General features: G+C 38.3%; 1 protein-coding gene across 1 annotated transcript in view; it reads right to left on the minus strand.

The window, feature by feature from the left end:
* LOC141430509 (opsin-3) overlaps window positions 1–21245 on the minus strand; it is a 48991-nt gene that overhangs the window by 2535 nt on the left and 25211 nt on the right. The window contains exon 6 of the mRNA XM_074091229.1: window positions 526–719. Within this exon, the coding sequence (XP_073947330.1) occupies window positions 526–719 (194 nt within the window). The remainder of the gene's footprint in view (window positions 1–525; window positions 720–21245) is intronic.

A 21245-nucleotide genomic window follows, 5' to 3' on the forward strand; every position in this document is an offset into this window, starting at 1 on the left:
GACATTTCAAGGGTAAACCATTTGTAAACACCCTTGAAATGTTGACAAACTTTTAATCGAATATCAGTTAATATGATATCATGATGAGATATTAATTTAGTACCTAAAAATAGTGGATTTAGCGTGGGGGACACCGCATTAGGGAAATCTTTGTTCAGGAGGATGTTGTGCCTGTATAGTTATTCTTATTAATTATTAATTTATTAAGTATAATAAGGATTAAGGATATAACATTTTCGTCAATATAAATGCAAAGTGGTATCAATGCATATAATTTAACTGGTCGAGGTTCTATGACTGAAGCGTGTGATGTCTGATCCTTTACTCCCATATCTTGTAACCAAATTTGGTAACCGCTTTGAAATGGGAAATGTGATTAAAGGTTCGATCACTTCGCTCAACATATGCGTTACGTTTTTAATGTGTGCCGTCTACATCGCCGCCTAAAAAATATCTTGGCCAGAAACTAGTCTAGGTGATGGTGCTGATATGGACTTTAAAAGCGTGTCGTATCTGCCTCTTTACCTGTCTCCAAAGGCCCCAGTCATGGCAACGAAGGCGTACGGCGTCCAGGCACAGATGAAGAGGAAGAATATGGTGAAAGCGACCTTCGCGATCCTGATCTCAACGCTTTTGCCGGCGTCCTCCTTGTTCGCAGCCAAGGACTTTACGTTCATCTTCTTCGCTTGCTCTTGGAGCATTCGCTCGTGGAGGCGTACCTTTGAAAATAACAAAAATTGAAATACACAATGTGTTATAAATCTAACCCGGAATATCTCAGCAGATGGTAAGGTTAGCTCAGAGGCTCCCAAACTTTTTGTCGTACGTAGACCATTTTCACAGTTTTACTGTTTCGTAAACCCCTTGTTATACATTACTACTAGGTATACATTGCTACTATAATCTCCATTTTTATTCGCCCCAACATGGACGCCCCCGTTAGGTCTCACTTTAGGAACCTCTGGTTAGGTTGACTGAAATCCATGTAAAGGTTTTTTTGAATTAAGATGTAGTCATTTGCGTTACATTTGAACACAGATTTAAACGTAAAGAAACATTTGTCATCCACAATTAAACATTTCAGAACAATTTTTTCAGCGGTCTTCGGTAAACCATGCTTGCTGTTTTTCAACTCCTGACGCAAAAAGAGGGGCATTTTAAGTTTCACACCTATATGTCTGTCTGTCTATCTGTGGCACAGTAGCTCTCAAACGGATGGACCTAGCCTGTAGCTGGGGCTGGAATCGTTCTCTGATTCGTGCTTTGTCTTTACTACCAACCCGAGCGTAACACAACAAATTACTCAATGGGCTCTAGAAAAAGATTTCGGAGAAAACTATTAAAAATAAAATAAAATCAGGATATACTTAAATCCAAACTAGGTATCGTTACACTAACTAATGTCAAGTTGCCGGGAATGCCGGACATAAAGCATCCCCTATTCCGGAATTTCGAACAACAATGTCATTTGCGGACTGCATTTAAAACCACAGCATCGTTCCCTAAAACTACGAACAGGGATTTGGCGCGATCGCGGCCATTGTGCGGTTGCGAGTGTTTTCATCAGCTATGGATGTGTTGGGTTCTGTTACAGACATGTTAAGGGAAATTAGGGAAATCTGTTGGAAAATGATCGGTAATTAAGTACCTGCAATAAAAAAATAGTAGGTAAAGGAAGGTGGTAATTAAAAATGGCCTAGTTCTTTTCCCGTATTTATAAGTTCTTAAAAAATTCTCCCTCCAGCTGGATATCTTACGTCAAAGTCGTAAATTATCAAGTGCCGAAATTAAGTCCACATCGTAAGAGGTCCATGTCTTACAGCGTCTAAGTCGTGCCACGTCCAAGTCTCGGGTGGTCCAAATCGCGAAATGTCTAAGTAAAATGTCCAATCTTTACTAATGTCTTCTATTCTAGTTTCTAGCTTCAACGGTTTATGCTGTACGTCGTATTAGTCAAGCTATCATTCATTGACTGTCAAAAAATGTTTTGATATTTGGTTGGGATTGGGAACCTGTATTTAGTACTAATGACAGTGTCATTACTGTTTTATATAGGTAGAGATTAGTATTAAATACAGGCTCCCAACCAAATATCAAAACATTTTTCCACCTTTTAGATACGTTTACATTGAGCGGCTTTAGTTTGTTAAATCAGAGTGAAGGGAAATCCACTTTGATCTTCAAAATAAATTAATTTCGCAGCGAAGCCCCTCTGATTCAAAGAGATCTAGATACATTTCAAAATCACGCAATCCCACTTATTATATCTGCCTCCTGTTTCATAGAACTTCTTAATTGGCTGCCATTTCCTAAAATTCGACGAAAACCCCGATTGATATTGGAAGGTAGAAATTTAATTTAAATTTGATGTTTCGGCCTAAAAAACTCATTATTAGGCTGTACAAATTGTATATTCAGGTTTAGTTCGGAGATAACACAAGTAATTGAAAATAGCTTTAGGTACAGTAAGATAAGATTATTTTGTATTTAAGAGCCGTTAGTATCGACGCACCTTAAAGATACTTACATTGCGTTTTCTCCTGCATAAAAGGCAACGCTTCCTTGACAAATAAAGAACAAATACCTACAAACTAATATTTACTAATTATTATGACGGCTCTACAGTTTCCGAAATACTAAAATGTCTAAAATTACTTATAAACATTCGTACCATACATACCAAATCCTAGCATCTAGATCTAGGGTTGCCCGATTGGAAGACAGAAACATGTCGAGATTAGACAAACCTCATAAAATGGTCAGAAGAATCCAAGTAGTTACTACTTGATTCTCGACCATCTGGCAACCCTAAGCTACATCTCAAAAGGGTCCTCTTGAAAACGTTTCCTGTGGTTTGCTGCAAGCCATCGTGTACAGTGGAGTCAATATACAATTGTGTCTAGTATATATGTAAATATCGGGTCGGTATTTAGCTGAATGTAAACAGTATATCCTAAGCTGTCGATATCACTATCAAGAGGAAGCAGCGCATAGCTAATAAACGACCATCGTTTCCGCTATTCTGGTACAAACAATTTCTCAATGTAGGTACACTGTTTAAGTAAGTATTTAGAGTTGTAGGTATACATTACATATAATCAAATAAATTTAAATTAATTAAAACAATTACTTTGCTCACCCGCGACCATATGATAGATACGCTTATGCAAAAAATGTGTGTTCATGCATTTTCTCCACGTCCACACAGTAAGAACATACCTACACAAATCACACAAACCCATCTATCACCACCACCACACTGCACTGGCGCGTTTCGAACTCGAGACGACCGGATGGCCAAGTGGTTAGAGAACCTGACTGAAGCTTGAGGTCCCGGGTTTGATTCACCTCGCCCCGACCTTATGATACTTAGGAAGTCTATGCAACAGATTAATTGCAAAGTAATTAATTTATGTACCTACATAAAACACATGAAATTAACAGTTAACAAGAAGACAAAATAACTAGCTAACCTAAGATACCTTAACTAATTATACATGTTTAGATTTACATTACAGGTGGAGGGAACCAGGTCGCGCGGTAGATCACCTTTGCGGTGGACTGACCAAGTGAAGGCCGCTGTAGGAAACGGCGTATCTGACTGTGCCAGACAGTCTGCCAACAGAAGGGTATGGCGGGAGATCGTACGGAGAGCTGTGTCCGCCTCTACCACCGACGCGGACGCCTCAATGTGACCACGACCGCTCTGCCAAGAGCGATACGACAAAGAAGAAGAGATTTACATGTTTGCAAAGAACGGTTCATTTAATGGACCAACCATTGTTAGCTACGTTTTAGTGGTTTGGCAATCTGAATCGATAGTTATTTGAAACAGGTTAACACCATGTATGTAGGTAGGTATTGAGATTGTAGGGTACAATATGTTTTTGCTTCAACTAGTTGTTGTGGAGGCATACAGTGTTCCTTGTCTTTTATACAATATTTGATTATATCTGCGCAGCTGCTGCAGCTGAAAATGCAACTGCAACCCTCTGAAGTTGCGGGTATTAATGTCCATGGGTTGTGGTGACCATTTACAAGTGACCCTATTTGCTCGGTTGCGTTTATGCTACCTACACAATTGTTTGGCTACAAAATTTTGGGTTGCAAGTGTCTTGTGATAAGTAGTTAATTATTATATTAATTTATATATTTAATGTACATAAAATTACAAGAAGAGTAGTTCCAAACCTTTTTTTTATTTAACCTTGAGAATAGTGAGCCTTTGATTATCCAATTCTGGAATTAAGGAAACATTTTAGGGTAGGGACAGTTCGAATTTTGGACACCTTAATGACGGTTGTTAAAATTAGCATGAGTTTTCTGTTGTGGCACGATAGATAATACCCATACGTAGTAACTTTCGTGCCACATCGGTTTTTTTTTCAGTCAGATGTTTAGTATGGTTAACAGCCATTCAAAGTGGTTCACCCTTTTGGTCTTCATCCTTTAATGTACTTATCCGATATTCGAAAGAAACAATGTACCAAAGCAAACCAAATCATTTGATAGATACTTGAAAATTAATTGTTCCCGATACCGCTAACATTCATAAACCCGGCCGACAAACGGACCAACAAAACCTGTCATCCTTTCACAAAAGTAAAATGGTAAAACAAAAGGACGAGCGGAAAAAATGGCCGCTCCTGATTAGAAAATTCGGAGGTACGTGGGCTCAGTTCATCTGTCAACCGCAGCCGCAAAGATTACCTGTATTATAAAGAAAATTGCTAACCCGATTTTGTCCGCGATTGTACACAATGGGAACGAATAAAGAGGCAGACGGTCGAAGCTGGCGCGCATATTAACATTTTTGTTAACAGTAGTCTTATGTGCAAGTAACTGGAGAGGCGCATCTTTATCAACAGTTAGGCATTCTTACTTTACTTCTTCACTGTGCTCGATTTTTAGGGTTCCGTACCTCGAAAGGAAAAAACGGGAACCCTTATAGGATCACTTTGTTGTCCGTCCGTCCGTCCGTCCGTATGTCAAGACCCTTTTTCTCAGGAACGCGTGGAGTTATCAAGCTGAAATTGATATCGAATACTCATAAGTATTTACGGTCCCTTGAAGCCTTGAAAAAAAAAAAACTTTTAAGGCGCTGTACGTAGTGAAAACTACAATTTTAGAAAATATTTAAAATATACTTACACAATACTTACAACTGCAATTTTTTTATATGTGTATTTTCAGTCTATTAGCTAGTTTTTGACTTCATCAAAAACACGATTGCTGACAAAAACCTCGATAGATTATTTTTTTGAAAAAGAGCCTTCATTTACACGTTAAACCAAATATTATGAAAAATATTATGAATATCAACACAAAATTTGCTTTATTAAATAGTTTTTTAGTAGATTTACATTTATGCTTCATAGATTTTCAATAGGTTTAGTACATCAATCATACCAATTTATTTCGTCTTTGGCAAAATAAAACGGTTCTAGCGCGCGGTGGCGGCGAAGTATTTCCCAGTCGCCAGTACACGCGTGTACGTAGTCGACGACGGACCTGTGCACATTTTTCTAACGCGCTAGTACTACTTTTGAGAGCAAATAATAAGGTAATCGCAGTAATAAAAAAGTTAAGCGAAAGAGGAAACGCATAAGTGAACTCAGAGCACATATGAGAAGCATTAGAGTACCTAAATGGTAAGTACCTACCACTACCACACACTAATCGACCGGCCGGAGTCGGGCCAAGTCAGCAGGGCTACTACGAAACTCCAAACTCGAAGTTCGTGTCGTGCGGTCCCTCTCGCTCTCGTACTAAATAGTCAGTGGCGTAGCTAGGTAACCTAGGGCCCTGGGACAAATAAAAAAATGGGGCCCACTGCTATCAAAACTGGTAAGGTTTTTTGAAGTAAAATCATTATATATACAAATACTTTCTAAGCAACTTTATCATCAGCTATAAAGCAGAATTTCGAGGGCCCCCTGAGCTTGAGGGCCCCGGGGCACTGCGCCGCCTAGCCCCTTGGTAGCTACGCCACTGTAAATAGTAAAAGTATCAGAGGGACCGCAACCCACGAACTTCGAGTTTCGTAGTAGCCCTGCTGAGCGGATTTCACATTCGTACTACGACCGCAAGCTGGTTGGCGCTCACGGATGCGGACGGCTTCGTCCAGATTCTACCGCGACTGCCATAGGCACAAATTGTAGGCACGTTGTATAACCTATACTACTCACGGCGAACATGCGGCGAACCTTGCGGCTACTACGAAACTCGAAGTTCGTATCGTACCGTCCCTCTCGCTCTCGTATTAAATAGTATAAGTGTCAGAGGGACCGCACGACACGAACTTCGAGTTTCATGTTTCGTAGTACTTAGCCTTGCTTGATCCCTTTGGCAGATTCACTGACATTTCTGATAGTGACACAACAGTTTCAGTTTTCTCATTTAATTGCAGGCAAAGGTTAATATCTTGCATTCAGCCAAGTTATTTAACATAAATTATTTTAATAAAATAAGATGGTCGCATTTGGTTGCACTAGTAAATTATTGTCAAAAACATGCGCTCCACTCCAACTGGAATCCGGCTGCAAAATGGGAGTTATTGCGCAGTTAGTGCAACTGCATCAGCACTGCACCCGACTGTCAGAGGACTGCCATTTTAGGCAATCGGAGTGCAGTTCTTACGCAGTTCTGATGTAGTTCTGAACTTCGGAGTTTTAACTTCGTTTCTAAAACCTCTTATTGAAAAAAATAAATAAAAAAAATGGAATATCTGTCTTGCTCCTCCGCGAATTAGTGAGGCCAAGTCGTGGAAAACGGCTACGTGTGAGTTGCAAAAAAATTTTTTCATGCAACCTCTTATTGCTTCTGGTTTCTGGTGTTCTGACTTGTATTTTTGTATTGATGCAATAACTACTTTACGCATACTCATAATCTTTATATCTGTCAAAGTTGTTCTGTGCGCTAAGACATATTTTTTTATCTTTGGCTACAGCTCGCACATGTTTCTTAGAACATAAAATAAATAAAATAAAATAAATATCACGGGAAATTTCACACCTATTGACCTAGTCCCAAAGTAAGCTTAGCAAAGCTTGTGTTATGGGTACTAAGAACATGGTTCCTACATTAATTTTTTTGACTGTATGGTTTGGGTAAGGGTTGTATACTGTAGTTTTAAAGTATTACATTTTGAAAAAGTGACTCTCTGCCAAGTTTCTTGCTGCGCATTTTTCCTGGCAATGATGGTCTTTCCTAAAGCGCTGGTAGTTAAAAAATGACGTGTAAAAGTGCCCATTGCGGCCTATTTACTGAATAAACGATTTGATTTGATTTGTTAAAAGTGAACAGACAACTTTTTCTTTACTGTTTTATTATATGTATCGATTTGCCTAGCTTGTAATCTAGATTTTCAGATTAAAATAAAATTGTTTTTTTTATTTGTATTGATTTACCTATGTATTTTTATTTCGTCTGTCTACCTATTCAGTCTTAATGTATATCCATTACCTACATTACAAATTAAACTGTGGGCATGAAGAGGCATAAATTATTTCTTTATTACCAAGACTATTTACATTAAACGAAGAATTTATTAATTAAACCGAAAATTGTGTAATTATAATTTTAACGAAAAATCCGGAACTCACATTAACCAGAATACGGATACGAACAGAATAAGGCCGTCAACGGGCTGCGTGACAGACGCGCGGGGCGTTGCGCTGGACGCCCCGCATTCGCCTCCGCCGCGTCGTCTGCTTCACCCCCCCAAATACCGAAAATTCTTCTATAAGCGCGCCTTAAGTCAACGCAATCAAAAGTTTGTAGTGTTATGCTACTTACGTTTCATTTTTCACTGTTTTAAGTTCATTTTTACATCTGTTTTGGTTCTCCGTCATTCACCTCAAAATTGGATATTTTACATCACCTTTATTTCTGTAGGACCCTGCAACGTTTTTAAAGCATAAGAACACAATAACAAATCATTTTCACTTCGTATCTTCACGCTTTTAGCACTTTTTAAATCGGTCTTGATGGAGTCTACCTTTTTCGGTCTTTTATTTAGTTCTCCGAAACTCTACAACTTCGGGCTTTGCGCGCGCCTAAGCGCGTCCTTTTTTCCTCCATCAATAATATTTTTATTTTCACTTAAACCTTGCCGTTTCCCTGTTAGGAGCTTGAAACCAAAATTTGACATGTTTTGACATCGTTGTTTATCTGGTTGTCATGGCGATTTCTGTTCAAATTTGTTACCGGTCTGATGTTTTTCTGTCAATACTTCTACGAAAATACTCTTTTTGTCTTGGCCATCCACAAAAAATTACTTTTAATTCAAAATTTTTCGCATTCTTATCCCACAGCTGCCGTCGAGCGCGGATCTCCGCAAAAAGCTATAAAAGCGGAACAAACGCACAATATATTCAGTCTCTCTCCAGTTTTCGATACGAAAACATCTCTCTAAGGCCTTATCCCGGGGCCGCATAGCCCCGGGATCCTGCAAGCCTACGCGTTTAAAAAATATAAAGTCGTCGTGCGCCTGCTGCTGCTGCCTGTGTCTGCGCAGTTGCCCAGGGTGCCAGCGCCATCTCCAGGCGCTGCGAGCGCCATCTCCAGGCGCTGCAAACGCCACCTCCAGGCGCTGCGAGCGTCACCTCCTGGCGTCACAAGCGCCATCTCCAGGCGGTGCGAGCGCCATCTCCAGGCGGCGTGAGCGCTACTTCCAGGCGTTGCACGCGCCAACTCCAGCTGCGTAGAGCGCTACCTCCAGTTGCATAAAGCGCTACCTCCAGTTGCGTAAAGCGCTACCTCCAGGCGCGTAGAGCGCTACCTCCAGGCGCGTGGGGCGCTACCTCCAGGCGCGTAGAGCGCTATCTCCAGGCGCGTGGAGCGCTACATCCCTGCAATCTCTTCGATCATCGGTGTCCGGTCTCCAAACTCATTTACATACATTTTCACTCACTCACTCACTTATCACCACTCCACATTTTTTACCAAATTGTTGTAAATAGTTATTCTTTAATTTTTAATAAAATTGTTATTCCGTTTTATTTTGTTTAGGTTAGGCTTTTTCTTATTAATTGTCGCTTCACGACAAGTTAAAGTCATTAAACAACGTGATTCCATACAAATTGCCGTGCACTGAAAACCTATAGGGTACTTCCAGTTGTCCTAGAAACTTGAAATCTGGTGTGAAGGTAGCTATTAGAACACAACCAACTAGAAAAAAACTAATCTTGATTTTTTATGTGTCTGTAAATATCAATGACCAATATAACCCCGCGCTGCGTACGTTTTGCTTAGAAGCAGGGCTCTGCTTACACTGGATATATTAAATCACTCGAAAAAGCGGGAAATATCTGCAACACACGATTCCCGTTTTCATACCTATGAAAGTGTACGGAACCCTCGGTGCGCGAGTCCGACTCGCACTTGCCCGGTTTTATTAAATATGAATTTAACCTTCACTCTGCCTGAAGCTTCGGTCCAAACCATTATTTTTATAAGCTTTGATTTAACTTTCCGTGTACAATAACAACTCATAAGAAAACCATGATTACATTGCGGCTTTCTAAGAATCATTTATAATTTGTTAGCACTGCGGCCCCGCTATTACGTCCCTAAATTTAATTTGACACCCAATTGAAATCTTTCAACTGAAAAGTAACTTGGCGGTTAACACGCTGTTCTAACCTGGTACACTGTGTACAGTCGCCAATACAAGCTAGGGGCTCGCCGTTTTCTCCTTTATAACATTCCTGAGCCATTCCGTTTAGGAATTCGTGCATTCGATTCGAATACAAATACCTAATACCACTTCTATTCTGCCCAAGAAAACACTGGTTAGGTTTAAACTAATGCTACAGAGAATTTATTGGAAGAAAGAGGCAGAAAGTCAGTTAATATCTTTAATTGGAGGCAGAGTACTTATGTACCTACTACAAAATCAATAGGTAGATATTTTAAAACTCGGCGTTAGTTAATTGATGCACGGGTAGCGAAGGCTTAGTAATGGGGTCACACCCTTTGTCTTGGAAACCCTAAAAATTAAAAAAAATTAAGTACAGTATTAGTACACAGATTACATCACACAAAAGCTACTTAAAGATGTGACACATTGTGACACTCACGTTTGATAAATCGCTATGTATTCATCTACTAGCCGGCACGCTGCCGACTCTATTAGTAGAGTATAATTTTAAAGTGATAACTGCCAAAGTGAATACATAATATTGTACAGATTTTCATTTATGAAAGGCAAAGAATATAGTTTATAAAATCCTTGACCGAGTAAATCCCTACTATCCCTACTAATATTATAAATGCGAAAGTAACTCTGTCTGTCTGTCTGTCTGTCTGTCTGTCTGTTACCCTTTCACGTCGAAACCACTGAACCGATTTTGATGAAATTTGGTACATAGGTAGTTTGAACCCCAAGAATCAACATAGGATACCTTTTATTCCGGTAGAGGGCGCCACCGCGCGATAACCTAAATCCGCGCAGACGTAGTCGCGGGCATAAGCTAGTAACGTATAAGTTACTTAGCGCACTTTAGTTAACGATGGAGCGCCGCAAAACGGAGTTCAGATTAATAACAGTTCTGAACTAGTCTATTGCAAAATAGTTTCCTGAATGCATTGAATTTATGATTGAGCAAAATGCAGTCATGAGGAATGCAAGTAGAATTAAGAGCGGGGCACTGGCTTTTGTTGCTTGTTGGTAAATTAATGTCATTCCCCGAAAATATTTAGTTTACTACAGTATAATTGACGTTAATTTGTAATTTATGGCGAGATATAAATTATAAACGAAACAAACAGTTATAATTGTAAGAAAAATACGTCTAAATTAAATATGTCATTGGGACGTTCATTGATCTATTATTCCCAGACTATTCAAAGACAGGCAGTGCAGGTGGTAGGACCTTGTGCAAGGCCCGCCCGGATTGCTACCACCATCTTGCTCGCTAATCCTGCCGTGAAGCAGCAGTGCTTGCAATGTTGTGTTGCGGTGAAATTACTGGTACTTGAGGTATCCCATCTTAGGCCTCTAGGTTGGCAACGTATCTGCAATACCCTGGTGTTGCAGATGTTAATGGGCGGTGGTGATCTCTTACCATCAGGAGACACACTTGCTCGTTTGCCATCCAGTCGAATAAAAAAAAAGACAACAGAACTATAATAGAAATATTTAGGCAATTTATGCCTAACAACCAAATATATTTTTAACTAGGTAACTGTAAAATTAGAACTGATATTTTCTTATTATTTATTGTATTGTGTGTTATCTTGTTTGTCACATTAACCTCCGACTTAATTTAATTGCAAAATTGGATTTTTTTGCCAATTGAGTGGCAGACAAGTAGCGTTGCTGATTGCTATTGCCCTAAAAAATGGAGCAATCGTTTTTCGACAGTTAAAAAAAGTCAATTGATCGGTGGTGTCAACTAGGTCTCCAATTGAGATGGATCGCGATTGTACCGAGATTCTCAGGTGTTTAATGTTGTAACACAACTTGTCGCCCCAATACGCGGTCCTCTTACTACAGCTACTAACTAAGAATCATTCATTCAAACAATATTCGTCGTAAAAATGGATTTAACCCAACTTTTTTTTCATCGTAACTCAATCCATCCCCTAATTTGTGCTTATCATAGATCGGTACCGTTTATTCACCATTAATGGACTTCCAATAGCCCCCCACTGTCCCGTACCAGCCATCTTTAATTTGAAATTTAATTAGCAAAGTTACAAACAATTTAGGGATTAGAATCGTTACAAAGTGGGCGGCCTCTTTTTACAAGAAATCTTGGACGGAAAGAAAGTGGGTGGTGTTGCCAGGTTAGTGTGTAAGAAATGGCTAAATATATTACAAGTGTCTTTTTCTCAGAGGAGTTGCAAGATCCGTCGTACCACTAGCAATAAAAAATATAGCTTCATCATCATCATCAGGATTCATCATCAGTTTGAATTCTAGTAGTTAGGTACTTACCGTTCGTTTTTATGTACGATTATAAATGGAGTGGTAAAAGTTAGTGGGCCACATGATGGTGGTAAGCATCATTAAAGATGAAGAAGGCTGAAACAATATTTTTTTCACAAAAGTGAGACGCTAATTAGATTGCACAAATCTGGAGAATGTCAGTGGAGAATCGTCTGTCTGGTTTGATTAAAAGAAATGCGACAGTAACTCTGTCTGTTACTTGCTTCTTCGCGGCTTATACTACCGAATTGATCTAAATGAAATGATATTATGTAGAAATAGTTTGAGACTGAAAAGGAAACATGACAGTTTTTATCCTGGAAAATCGCATAGTTCCCACAGGGTAGCGATATGAATGCAATTTCTTTACGTGAAAGCGAGTTTACTTACGGTGGTTCTTAGCTACGTTTAATAAAAATCCGCTCAGCTATTTTTGGGATATTTCACTTTGAAATGACAATGCTGGGGTATGAAAAACTTTTCTAAGTTGGTTATGTTCTTGTTACATGTGTCGCATTCTCGTAATATACACATTTGACGTTAAGCATTAATAGTACATTACTGTAGAGGCCGACAAACCCACGTTCCGGCCGAGGCATGTAAAGTACTTTTCTCAAACATGACATGAAATAAAATAAAAAATCAAGAAATTAAGCTGGCGGAACGCTAGTCTCGTCGCCCTGTTGTGTGGCTGCTGGCGCGGCGGCTGGGGCGATGGTGCTGGCAGCGGGCAAGGGCCGCAGAACTCGCGTTGAAACAAAAGGCGGTCGCATTACCAGCCAGCGGCCGGGAAAATTTTATGAAATCTCTTTGTAGGCCGCCTGCAGCACGATACTTCCCAGCCCATTATTATTTGTAACACAACGTCAATATAATATATCATGTCATGATTGAGAAAATAAACTGTACAGCAGCTAAATTTATCCAAAAAAATTACAGACCTGGCGTAACAACGGCAAACCTGGCTACACTTATTGCGAACGGGCTTACGTTGAGCGACGGGACGGAAATCGGTTTTAAAGTTTGTCACCTTCCGAACGGGGAGTGGAAATGGAACAATCATGGACATTACAGGGATATTTAGGTTACATTTCCTGGAAGCTGGGAAAGTTGCTTAAGTAATTCGGAAATTGGTGGGATGACACTGTCGCGTTCTTTTTAGGGTTTCGTACCGCAAAAAAAAACAAATTCTTGTAGGATCACTTTTTTGTCTATTCGTCCGTCTGCAAATACCCTTTTTCTCAGGAACGTGTGGAGGTATCAAGCTGAAATTGATAAATATAACTTAATACTTAAATAGGTCTGCTACCCCCTGGAACAGTGGAATAGATTACTTTCTCATTCAAATTAAATCAAAAGTTGCAGTTATTAAAATAGATGTTTCCGTACAAATTTCCGTCACCGAAAAACCAAAAATCCCCGGCTTGGATTCAAGTTTCTAGAATAACCAGAAGTAGCCAGGTTTTTCATAGGTTATTCTAGAAACTTGAAATTTAGTAAAAGAGATAGTAGGTGCATATTTGTTGTCTAACTGTAAAAATTCAGATAACATCTAAGTTGGTTGTCAAATAATGTTGAATGATGACTGAACTTAGTATATGTATTTTTTCCGCAAAGAAAAATAGTTATGATTTTCCAACACAATTTTGCTTAATAGTCAATCAATACCATGTTTTTCGATTAGGTAATGATCGAGACACTGGCTGTTAATTTTACATAACATAAAAGACTCGACACAATTATAAAACATTTCTTTCATACATTGTCTTTGTTAATACATCATTAAACGAAAATGAAAGGAAATTACTGTTCATAACTATAGTCACAGACAAAGGAACATTGAATAATGAGCTTGTATTGTGTCATCCTGATATCGAGGTAAGATGTCCAGTAGATCTATACCTTACCTACTAATCTAAAAAAATATTCTTTTATGGAAACTTTACCCAATTTCAATTTTTTTTTCTTGTTTTCAGTTGGTTTAATGCTTTTACATTAAAAATTACATTATAGAGCAGGCGTCGAGGGAAGTTGCGTATGCAAAATTAGGGGACCGCATTCTGTGAATAGTTTTGATTGATGATGTTTTGATTTAATGATTCGGGTGGTCCATTTATTTTAATCCCATCCCTTAAACGTACCATATTCTCAGAAATAAATAAATGATTGATTGATTGATTGATAAAACATCATGTAAATGGACTGAATAAATTGCTTTTGGAACATTTTAATGAATAATTTCGTGATTATATTCATTTTTTACAAGCTTTTATACATATACCGAGTTAGTTGATAACTTTTATTTAAAATAATAAGAAAAAAGTATTTCATATTTATTTTTATTTTTAATACAAGCTTTTTTGCTGACTGTACTTTTTGTTGATTGTACTTTTATCGTTTACATTTTCGTGCCAAATTTCAAGTCGATGCCATTAACCGTTAAAGAGTTCTGTCCTTCAGAGACGATCCTAGTTGGACCACCTGGATGTCACTATCCGATTATTGTATTGTCATCAGATTTACATAAGTATGCCAAATTTCAAGTCAATCCGGCTACTGAAAGTGGGTCAAATTCAACTTGCAAGATTTGACCCGCGCATTTATACCATACAGACATAGATACATACATACATTGCAAGTTTAATGAAAGCTTGTAAAAATGGGAAATTGTCAGGAAAATAATTATTAAAATGGTTTAAAAGCATTTTTTCAGTCCATTTACATGATGTTTTAGGGGTTCAGGTATAAAAAAAATGTACCACCGGACATCCTGGCAACATTCAGAATCATAATTAGCAAGCTTTTCTGAGTTCAAAACTATTCACAGAATGCGGTCCTCTAATTTTGCATAAGTACACAACTCCATCCAGAACCCGCTCTATTAATTTATTCATAAAATATTCGAATTTTTGCTAAGGGTGAAGCTAGATGAGCGTAATTTTTTGAGTCGTGCGTTGCGTATTTTCGGCCACGTTTTCACGATTCTGAATAAACTACTTCTATGTATTCAGTTATTACTTTTATTATGAGAAAGAGGAAAACGAGAAAGGGTCATCTGAAGGGAAATGATCACCACCACTGCTCATGAGTAACAACTACTCACGGAGAGTCATTGGTACAGTCAAGGAAACTGAATGACATACCAGGATGGAAACTTTATGTTATAAATGTCATGTTGACATCCCATACATTTGTCAAAGAAATTATAGCGAAATTGATCATGACCAAGGTGATCCAGTTTTGCTCTACTGTATATGTTGCCGGCCTTTTATGAAAGCTTCATGTAAAAAAAAAGTGTATAAGCCCTTTTCAAAGACCCGATGCCATAGTTGTAACGTCTTGTAGTGTAGACATTCGCAAGTAACGCGAATCAATCAATCAGATAGAGTTTTTAAATAAAAACTGAATACGACTTCTAAGCCGCTGATACAAGTGGGTACTTCAACAACGTTCAATTTCGGAACGTAACCAACTTAATCGGATAGTCGAATTTATTCCCAATTTTAAAGCGATTTGTTCCCGCGACTCGTTCATTCCTTATCGGCTGTACTATTCCCTTCACAGTCCCAAAGCCAATTAAATAAGACGGAAGCAGTCCTTCCGGGAATCGTCAAGGAATCGTCGGAAGAAAATTATTAATTGTCCTGTGAGCACAACAGACAGATTCGATTTTTTTAAGTCGTTTTAGTGTTGGGCAAAGGCAAGCTTAGTCCATATTACCTACTCGACTTTTGCAACGTCGGATACTGACTGACTCTACAGAAGGACTGCCTTGCATGCATCCTAGCAAAAGGCAAAGTTGCCTTTACCCTATCTTTATAATCCCTACTAATCCCTATCCCTACTATCCCTACTTATATAATATTATAAATGCGAAAGTAGCTCTGTCTGTCTGTCTGTTACGCTTTCACGTCGAAACCTCTGAACCGATTTTGATGAAATTTGGTATATAGGTAGTTTGAACCCCAAGGATCAACATAGGATGCCATTTATTCCGGTAGAGGTCGCCACCGCGAGATAACCTAGATCCGCTAGTATAAAATAAATCGTGGTAGCCTAGTGATTTGGCCTCTGAAGCAGGGGGTCATGGGTTCGAGCTTGGCGTCGCATCTTTGAGTTTTTCGGAGATACGAATTACATTTGAAATTTACCATGAGTTTACCGTGCAGGAAAACTTCAGGAGGAATGCACATGTCCGTGAAGAATTTCAATACCATGAATTGACTGGCACAAGGAAAGCTTGAGGAGGCAATGCACATGTGTCCTGAAGAAGGTTGAATTAGATAGTGAAGTTCCCAAGCCGCACAGTCAGTCTGAGAGGAGGCCTGATAATTTGCGGAGGCCTGATAGTCTGCCTGCACCAACATTCTCTAAGGTAAGCCATGGACGGATGTACGGACGGACATGGTGAAACTACAAAGGTTCCTTCTAGGACTACGGAACCATAAAAAAATTAAACAATTGTGTTAAGACGTCACAGCTTGCTATCGCCATACAAAATTTATAGTGAGTCGTATTCTGATATCTCATAAAAAGATGTCAATTGATTGTTCAACTGCTCAATTTTATGTACGGCAGTGAAATTTTCACATAACACGTTACTGGCTTTAATACTTATTTCTAACTCCCTCTGTCAACTCCCACTCAGCTGTCGTTCTCAGGCCGTGAACTCAAGCGGCAGCTTACGACCTCAGACGTAATTTTAAAAAAAGGCGAATTAAAGCTTCACGGCTTCTTAAGGTTGAATATTATTTATTAAATTGCTGCTCACCCGTCCCATATTCAGACAATCCCAAGAATGTTTTGCTTTATACTTTCTATATGCATTATATTTAGTACCGACCAAATTTAGCAAAAAGAGGTTGGTTGGTATACCTAGTGCCATCCACGAAGACGCGTAGTTTTTAAAAATTAGACATTAATGACATTGTAATAAGAACCACGGCACGCGTCATCGTGAACTGCACCTGTATCTCTTTTATTTACGTGTTAAATCAGTGTTATTCTACAAACTGTGAATTTTAAAAGCATTTTAAAATGATTGTGAAGAAGAAGAAACTTCTAAATAATTTATTGAATCAGGCGTTACTTTGCGGAGGTTTTTTCGATTTGGGGAAAAAGGTACCTACCTAATATTAAACTGAGCTGTCTGTCGAAGCTAACGGAAATAAAGAAAAACACGTTGTTTAGGTATAAATTAGCGAATGATAACAATAACAACGCTCGTGCTAGTTTCGAACTGCATAACAAGTATAACAACTATTTTCATCAGTGGATAAGACTCGATCGCGAGTCGTTTAAAGTTTAAAACAGTTTAGTTTCAACTCCGTTCGGTTGTCGGCTGCAAAAACTTATCTCGCTAGGTTTTTTAATATTCTTAACTCGGCCAAGTATCTGTACACTTTTCCCTTGAAGTTATAATAAATTTTACAAATATTGGTATGGATGGAAACATTAAAAAGTCAAACCATTTTTTTTTAAACTTTAGTTGGATCAATGGTCAGATGAGATGTGTGATGCTGATATTGAGCGGTAACGTAGGGCGCTGGCCATTCGCTAACTCAGATAGCACACAGGTTCAGAAATTACAGTTAAACTAACATTATGAAGAACCGACTGTTGAGTTCTAGACTACTAGAATTGCTTTTTCAGTTTTGGTTTTTATTTAAAGATTTTTTGAGGCAGTCGGGTTTTTAATCTTTTTCATAATTTCAGTATAAAAGTTAACATATAAATTTGAAATATTATCAAGTGATGACGTAATTTAAATAAGTCCATTATAATTTTACATTTGCCACGATAATAAAGGAACCTTTCGAAGTTATTCAGGGGCCTCAATGGAATGGTCACTACTACCTTTTGGGTCCAAGGCGACGGGTGTGCCCATTTTTATAGGGATTGTGGAAGTTTCTGAGTATATGAGTATGAAGATGTTTTTGTTGTATTGCCATTGAAATATTTCAAGTTGTGGAAGATTCTTGTATACATTTGTGAACGTTAAAAACGTTATTGATTAAAATGATTAATGGTAACTACCTAATTATAAATTTTATACGAAAGTTTGTGAGTACGTGAATGCGAGCGTGTTTGTTACTCCCTCACGCTAAAAAAACAGTGGGACGGATACGCAAGAAATTTGATATGTACACAACTGGACATAGGTTACTTTTTATCCCGATATTTCCACGAGATCGGGATAAGAGTAACTCTGTAAATTTTTTTAGAGGGCATTTTATTGTATTTCGATTATTATTATTATTCATTATCATTTGCATGACAATATATTCGCAAATTTCTTACAATTACCAGACTTGTGTACCAGGCGAAGAAACTGAATCACGTACCGGGGTGGAACCTTTTCATATATGTATTTCGTTATGATTTCTTAGGAAAATGTATGGGATGTCAACAATACATTAGTAGGCACAAAGGTTCCACCCTGGTACGAGATTCTGTACCTATATAATGCAACTTTTCAGAAGATAACAAATATACGAGTATCTATCTACCTATCTTAGGGTCCAGTGGAACTGGATATCAGTTAAGTCATTATACTTAGCTTAGACGCGAATGAAGATGTGTCACCGAAATCCACATTTCTAAGTAAATCGCAAAGGATCGATCATAATAACACCTCATGTGTATTTAGGTGTGTGCGAACGGCCATTTCAAACAAGAAAAAGCTTTTTCCTGAGCGTTACTAACACGAAAGTATTTCGGAATTGATTCGTGGAACGAATTTGCGTTTATGAATACTCGTAAGTGGGGGAGACTATTGTGTAGTTTAGGCACACGTGGAGAAAATTCGAAAATTGTCGTTGTTGAACTTAGAATTTGTTGCTCACTTTGGGTCTTTGCTATGGGCCTTTTGAAAACCATTTTGTCGATGATAAAAGAAGTCGACAGTCTCGAACTGTATATTTTTCTAAATCAACTTTAAGTCTAAACCATAAACACACTGAAAGTATCACTCTGGCTGAACAGAAAGGCTGGCTTGAAAATGAGATATTTAGCATACGTAGGTACCACGTTAAAGGTTTGATAACAGTTTGAAATAAAATAAGAAACCGACGAAGAACCTTTACTTAGCCATACAAACCCAACCAGCGCTAAAATGTTACAGATTAATTTTAAAACACATATGTACCTATGCAAACTTGACACGCTGCCATTTCCTCTTGTTTGCTAGTACTCTGATACCACACCTTCATTAAGTTAAGTTTGAAGGAGCCTACGTGTATTTTCAATATGGTAGGCATAGCCAACTAAGACTTACCGCGCTGAAGAGTTGTGAGTAAAAGTAGCAGATGAGTGACATGGGGATGCAGTAGCTCCAGACGAAGATACATGCCACGAAAACCTTCGTGTCCTGATCGTCAGTAAAGTAGTCGAATGAGCACGTCGTCAGGAATCCCTCTGTGAACAAGGCCATAAAAAAATGGTATACCTTTTCTGCCTTGTTTATGTAGAACTAGCTTTTGCCCGCGGCTTCGCTCGCGTTAAATTTGGAGTAACATACATTTACTTTCTGAGATCCTTTTTTCGTGTTTTGATTAATTTTTCGGAGAATTATATGGAAATACAAATACGGACAGATTTTCTTTTAGACAGATGGTGCAAATTTTGTAAAACAAAAATCGACCTACATACCTACGTAATTAATTATGATTCTTACCAACTTTGAAACCGTGCTTCGCTGATTGAGGGTTGGAATTTTAGAAAACGTTAAAGTTACTACGCGTTTCTTTTGCCCCCGACTTCATACACGATATAGGATTATATCCCGAGAAATTGTAAAGTTCCCGCGGGACATGAACTACTGTTATGATCTATTTGAATATTCTTAATTATCGATTAGAGACACATTGTAGCTTTCTATTATTGAAATAATTTTGAAAATCTGCCTCAAAGTTGAAACTTATTTTTATTCTGCGGAAAGTTTGCAATTTTTTTTAAAGTAAAGTAGTCTAATGTCAATCAGGGACAGTTTCAGAGATGACCCCCAACAAACAAAGAAACAAACAAAGTTGAGATATTTTCCTATTATTTCTATTTCTCTAATCTTTGCCCTAGTGCACCTCTGCATTACTTTAGGTCCATCTATGCCAAATTTTCACACCGTAGCATGCTGAACGGTTGTGTTGCTCTGAAGATGAGCTCTGGTTGAGTTCGAAACGCGTCAGTGTAAAGTGGTGGTGGTGATAGATGGATTTGTATGATTTGTGTGTTCTTACAGTGTGGAGGTGGAGGAACTGCATGAACACACATTGCATGGGCACAAAAGTAGCTATCATAAAGGTCGCGGGTGAGCAAAGTAATTGTGTCAGCTCGTTGAACGTACATGTAAAATTTCGTATCTATGCTATCAGCCCTTGAGGAGTTCCGTCATCAGCAGGCGACCCTGGCTGCAGCATCAGGCGATGTATATCATATAAGCGCATTGTCATTGAAAATTAACAATCATGTAAAGCCTTTTGCGTGTGCCATCAACTTTTGAGGAGTTCCCTTCTTCGGAGTCGATCCTCGCCAGGATGAGCAAGATGTCACTGCTAAATAATTGTTACCAGATTTACATCAGTTTGCTAAATCTCCAGTCCCCAGTTTTATTGGTTTAGCTTATGCGTTTTCTGATTCAGTTGGTAAGTATATAAAATCCTCTTTATTCGTTTTATCCCGTGGGATATTCGGAAAATCTTTGAACCAGTTTTTACCTACTTGCATGCCAAATTTGAAGTTTCTAATAATTATAGTTACGCAAATAGGGCCATTTTGAAGTGAAAATATGAATCCCATTTTATTTCCTATCCCGAGGGAATTTTGATAAATCCTGAAAATTGTTTTTAGCTGTTAGTATTACCTACTTGTTTACCAAATTTGAAGTCTCTTATAATTATAGTTACGGAAAAAGGGTCATTAATTAAAAGTGAAAATACAAATCCCATTTATTCACTATCCCGTGGGAATTTCGTAAAATCCTGAAAAGTGTTTTTAGCTGTTAGTATTAGCTACTTGCATGCCAAATTTGAAGTTTCTAATAATTAAAGTTACTGAAATAGGGCCATTTCGAAGTGAAAATATAAATCCCATTTATTCCCTACCTATCCCGTGGGATTTCGAAAAATCCTTTCTTAGTGCGCGTCTACACCTATTAAGGAACATATATTCCAAATTTTAAGTTTTTAGACCAAGCGGTTTGAGCTGTGCGTTGATCTATGTATAAGTCAGTCAGTCAGTCAGTTTCTTCTTTTATTTAAATAGATGTATAAATGTAAGATTTAGAATTGGGACCTTGGGTTAAACCTATGTTTTT

The sequence above is a fragment of the Choristoneura fumiferana genome, chromosome 8, assembly GCF_025370935.1.
Source record: "Choristoneura fumiferana chromosome 8, NRCan_CFum_1, whole genome shotgun sequence".
In the NCBI taxonomy this organism is placed as follows: Eukaryota; Metazoa; Arthropoda; class Insecta; order Lepidoptera; family Tortricidae; genus Choristoneura; species Choristoneura fumiferana.